The sequence below is a fragment of the Pseudorca crassidens genome, chromosome 12 (assembly GCF_039906515.1).
Source record: "Pseudorca crassidens isolate mPseCra1 chromosome 12, mPseCra1.hap1, whole genome shotgun sequence".
In the NCBI taxonomy this organism is placed as follows: Eukaryota; Metazoa; Chordata; class Mammalia; order Artiodactyla; family Delphinidae; genus Pseudorca; species Pseudorca crassidens.
In genome coordinates, this window is record NC_090307.1 from 54601684 (window position 1) to 54607512 (window position 5829).

Below are 5829 nucleotides of genomic sequence, written 5' to 3' on the forward strand. Positions count from 1 at the left end.
GTTGAACACATGGGGTGACTTTTAATATTCTCTCCTCCTTCTTTCCCACATTTTATGACAAGGGATCAAACTCAATCTTGATTATCCTAAATTTACCCTTAGGTAACCTCAGACCCAGAGGGGTTTTTTGTTTTGTTTTGTTTGTTTGTTTTAATTTGTATGGAAAAAGAGAGGAAAAACTTCCAAATTACCCTATAAACCTGGTCCTATGGATGCTGGCAAATGGCCTGGAAAGAACAGGTGCAGCATGTTATAGAAGACCATGTGGCTGGTGGCTACCAGCTCAGGTCTCTCAGGTCGTGGAAACTCGGTAATAACTGAGGAAACTGTGGGTTTTAACGTATGTCAGATTTCGAAGATGGGGCGGGCTTAGTTGAGCGGGGTCTCCCTGGGGGCGCACAAGGGAAGCGGTTGGGAATGAATGAGCCGAGGCCCCGAGCCCGCGTTCCTGGCGGTGGCGCCCTAGCTCCAGCGCGGTGACAACAAGCGTTAAGGTAACAACCGCCGCCGCCGCCGCCGCCGCCGCCGCCGCCAGAGGGATGGCTTCCAGCTTCAAGAAGTCAAACGTGGCCTCCACCAGCCAGAAAAGAAAGGTGGAGCCTAAGCCCGAGCTCACTGAAGATCAGAAGCAAGAAATTCGCGAAGCGTTTGCCCTCTTCGATGCCGACGGCAGCGGCACCATCGACGTGAAGGAGCTGAAGGTGGCCTTGAGGGCGCTGGGCTTTGAACCCAGGAAGGAGGAGATGAAGAGGATAATCGCCGAGGTGGACAAGGAAAGCACAGGGAAAGTCAGCTTCAATGACTTCTTGGCTGTGATGACTCAGAAGATGGCCGAGAAAGACACCAAGGAAGAAATCCTGAAGGCTTTCAGGCTCTTTGATGATGATGAAACCGGGAAGATCTCTTTCAAAAACCTAAAGCGCGTGGCCACCGAGTTGGGGGAAAACCTCACTGATGAGGAGCTGCAGGAAATGATTGACGAAGCAGATCGGGATGGAGACGGTGAAGTGAACGAGGAAGAGTTTCTTCGGATCATGAAAAAGACCAGCCTCTACTGAAGTCGGTTTCTCCCGCAAGCATGTGTAGGGAGATTGAGTTGACTTGCTGGGTTCCCTGTTTCTGTTTTGTGAAACCTTGAGGTAGAGCCCAGCACTGTCTCTCCTCTTACCCCCAGCTGGTCTAGATAGTTCTATTTCCAAATCTCTAGCTCAATTATAGAATTTTAAAGATGCTTTTAATGTGAGTTTTGGTTTTTCATTCCCAAGAGCAGACCTGGAGGAGTGTAGGTTGAATCAAAGATTCTGAAACTTCTTTCCATCCACCATTTGCCTTGCATTGGTGGACACCCATTAAACTGAAGGCAAGACATACTGCCTTCAGTTTATATATATATATATAATATATGGTTCATATATTATTCCTTAAATTCAAGTCATTGTTCTCGCATGATAAGGTGGAATCACCAGCAGGTCATCCTAGCCATTGATTTTCACTTAACTGAATACTGGTTTGAAGGAAAACAGTGCAGCCATTTATTGGGCTCAGGAACGGTACTGCTCTAAAGGATAGGCTTGCCTTTGGCTGGTGGTAAATGGTGCTATTTAAAAGGTTCTCTGGTTTCATCACATGCAAATGATTCTTGATTTGTGTGTACATTACCTACTGTGGATTATCGGGGCCACAATGTATTCTTGGGCTACAGAATAAAAACAGAATTTAATATTGGCCCAAGCAAAGTATGATTGGCTTAAGAGGTTAAGCTAACTAATGACTTTGAGTAAATATTTATAAATGTAAGATCTTAGCTTAGGAAGTTGTAAAAAAATATCTGTAACACACTTTGAGCTACTTATCTGTCCTTGGAAAGATAAACTAGTGTTTTAGTTATTAGATGAGTTATACTATAACCTTAGTCATTTTATTATTGCTTTATTACAAGCCACTGTCTACCTTCTAATTCTTAGAACATCTTGGTTCTTGATACTTAATTTCCCCTCCTCTGGTATATAGTTGATGCCAGAATGTCTGGCATTTAAGTAGTTCTCTATTTTATAATCCCAGGAAAGTATTTGTTGTGGCTTGTGTATGCATTAATACTACTTGTTCTCTGTTATAAATTAAACCTTTCTTGTTTTGAAATAAAATACCTACCCATTTGAACATCTACAAATATGAAGTTAGCGAAAAGTTAAATAATATAGCTGTGGGAAGATAATGAAATCTATCTGCTGAGATGGAGGCCTGGACAAATGTTTTGATAATAGGCAACAAAACTAGCAAACAGGCAAGATATTTTGGTCACAACTAAATTAAGTCTTCATACAAAGTCCCATTAAAATAAATGTGAAATTCTGGAAAATTTTTCACTTGCTTTGCCAGCAGTTTTACCCTTCAGAGGATTGTTAATCCAATCAGGAAAACTACTACTCTGGGTTTAATTCTCATTAACAGGGACTAATTTGTCAAAGCAGCAGTACTAGCTGAAGTGATGGGTATGTGGGCATTTACTGTGAGAAAGGATTTTGCTGAGGCGGCTGGCACAGGGCAGGGGAACTCACCCAGACTGCAAATGCTAACAGTTCAGGTTCAATGTCTTAGTGTGGATTCAGGTGCAGTTGTAGGGGATACAGGTGCAGCTTGGACCAGCGACAGTGTGAGGGGCCCGATCTGAGGGCAAGGGGAGGAGCGTGGCATTCTGGGAAACAAGAGTTCCTGGCATCCTGATGACCAGAGTCTCGGCCCAAGGATCTACATATGGATCAAGGTAGAAAAAACAGAAACAAAGAAAGTTGGCAGGAACTAGGAGAAAGGGTCAGAGCCTTGGCCAACTGGACTGGGTTCAGTCTTGGCTCCCGGCCCAGCAGAGGATAGAAGCGAAAACCAGGAACCCAGGCTGAAGCCCAGGAATAAAGCTGCCCAGACACCATGGGGTCAACTGTGGAGGCTGTAGCCCAGGACTTAAAGGGTTGCCTTAAAGACACAGTCCGTCCTACACACAGGAAGGGGCTCCAGAATATTCCTGAATCCCATTCACTGCTAAGGAAGAACCTCTCATGGACTACTAGTTTTGCTTCTCAGTCGGCACGTATTCTGGGAGATGGAGGGTAAATCGGGGGCAGGGGAACAACTAGAGCAGACCTAGATTGACATTTGAATTTTAAGAGAAGTAAATCATACACGTCTGGCTGGGTCAGACCTGTATCCCAGTCTTTACACAAATAGAACACAAGAAGTTCAATGAAAATTTAAAAACACCTTTTTGCAGATGAGTAAACTCAGCTATAAAGGTTAGGAAGAACTCAGAAAGTAGTTTTCACTTTACTGGCACTATTACAAATGGTCCCAATAAAGAAGCAGGAAGTATAGCAAAGAAACTGTGTAGGGAGCTCATTGATAAACTCTTGCTTTCTAATGATAAATGTTAACAGGTGAAAAGCAGAGCATCAGGCCAAGGATAAAAATATGACAGTCTCAAGGTTGTATTGCTATCAAGGGAGCTAATGCCCCAAATGAGCAGAGGACAGTAAAGGAATTTTTTTTTTTCCTTAAAGGCATCTTAGTTATGTCTAAGATGAGAAGATTGAGGATGGGATAGGTCCAACTCTTTAAACTGTTGCAGGTTGGTTTCCATGGGAAGCAGGCTCTTTGAGTCTTAGGTGTGTGTACAGGAAGTTTATTTGAGTTCTCTGGATCCCACGGGTGAGGGGGAAAGAAACCAAGACAGGGCAGAGGGAGAAATTGGGCTATGATATGGTCACTAACAGAGGCCTCAGCTGATCTCATGGGGAGCTCTGGGGCAAGGGTGACCCTGCAGATGACCCAAATTGTGACGAGGAAGCTGGGCCTTTAAAACTTGTCATTGACTGACAGTCACTGGACATGAGCTGTCCCTAGGAAGAGGGTATGACCTTGAGCAAGGTGGCTGGCCTCAGTCAAGGGCAGTCAATCTCTGGGAGAGGGAATTCAGTTGCAAACTATTAACTGTCAAGACTGCCAGCACCTGGGGGATGACTTCAGTTCTGAGGGACAGGCCAGAGGGGAGATCTGGGCAGGGCCCCACGGTGTCCACTACACCCCACACCTTATACCACTTAGATCTACTGGCTAATTCAGGATTCTGATGGATCTTTCTAGATCTAGAAGGAAATCTAGAGGGATGAACTTCAGCCTCTGTCACAGCAGCTGGTCTCGAGACCACAAGTAGTGCTCATCCCAACCATGCGGTCTGGATTCCCCTCACCCTCAGCACCTCTGCTGACATATGACTTGCCTCGTGGGATGACCCAGATCCTCATCCCTGAGGAGTCTGGGCCCCTAATCACCATGCCCCTCTCAGGCTCTGGTTGCTGCACACATCTCTCTGCCCTCAAAATTGACTACAGGAGCCCCAAGAGACGTTCAAGTGTGTCACCTGGGTGCCAAGCATACTGTCCCCACGTTCTGCCCACAGCTCTGCATCCTCCTGATGTCCAGGAGCAGTTACCCATGGTGGTGGCACCTTCCCTGGACTGCCGCCCTCTCAGCACGAGGAACCCAGCGTAACTGGGTGGCACGCATAGTTTGACATTTAATGGGACTCTCGCTGTGCCTACTGAGGGGAACATTCCCCCTCTGGGAGCCAAGGTCTCTGAACGCACAGAGGCCAGAGTTGTGGGGACGGGCAGCACAAATTAAAGGGTAAATGCCTGGCAGCTGTGGTAAGAATGACTCCGCCCTTGATTTGCTGGACTCACGTGACGCCACACCATATAACGGCCATCAGTTTTGAGTGTGTGCCGCATCCTGGAGGGTGGCAAGGCATCCTCACTGGTTGTGATGCCCAAGCTGGCCCCTCAGCAGCATCGCCAGCAGGCTTTTCCACTGCTCCATCAGGTCAAAAGCTTCTGTGTGTTATTGGACCAGTAGACTCTGGGCCTGAATTCCCACTGTTGCACTTCCTTTCCTATAAAGTGGGTGCCTCGGTCCAATGGAATATTATGTGGGATCTTATGTCAGTAAATACTCAGCTGTGGTCCTGGCTGAAGCTCCACAAGCAAGAGAGGCAAACCCTGGACCAAAATATGTGTCAAGTCCAGTCAAGATGAGTCGCTCATCTTTCCAGGTGGAAGGGATCCAGTTAGACTACTTGACACCAGGAGGCCTGTTGGCCTCCTTGGGGGATGGTGCTGTTCCCATTTGGTGGCCACAGTAGCTATATCACCTTTCCTGAATGGGAGTCCGAGCTGCTGGACCCACGCACAGCCTCCATCTCTGCCCAATGACTACTCCATTCATGTGCGTATTGTGCCAGCCCTGGGGTGGCAATGACAGAGGTAGACTGGCATCAACTGGCCAAGTCATTCTATCTTCCTAGTTGTTTGGCATCTCTTATATGATACAAATGCTCTGATAGGTGTTAATATGAATTCCTTACACTTCCTACCCATTGCCATAAATCCATCTATGTACCTTTTTTCCAGATCTTTTTTTTTTTACATCTTTATTGGAGTACAGTTGCTTTACAATGGTGTGTTAGTTTCTGCTTTATAACAAAGTGAATCACTTATACATATGCTCCCGTATCTCTTCCCTCTTGCGTCTCCCTCCCTCCCACCCTCCCTATCCCACCCCTCCAGGCGGTCACAAAGCACCGAGCTGATCTCCCTGTACTATGCGGCTGTTTCTAGATCTTTTTATTCCTGATGTTTCCTTTTCCAGAGTCCTGAACAATCAGCCAACTGATTGGTCACCACTGTTAGAGCCCACATGTATTCTAATTTCAGGCCACTTTTCTTTCCACACAAAGTGGATTCTGGTCTATCAGAAATTCTGTCCATTGGGAGGGTTTCC

At 46.3% G+C, this 5829-nt stretch overlaps 1 protein-coding gene across 1 annotated transcript; it reads left to right on the plus strand.

Moving 5' to 3' along the window:
- Positions 1–539: 539 nt before the first annotated feature.
- CETN1 (centrin 1) lies at positions 540–1058 on the plus strand. Its single transcript, XM_067701419.1, has one exon. The coding sequence runs from the start codon at positions 540–542 to the stop codon at positions 1056–1058; it is 519 nt and encodes a 172-aa protein (XP_067557520.1).
- The last annotated feature ends 4771 nt before the right edge of the window (positions 1059–5829 follow it).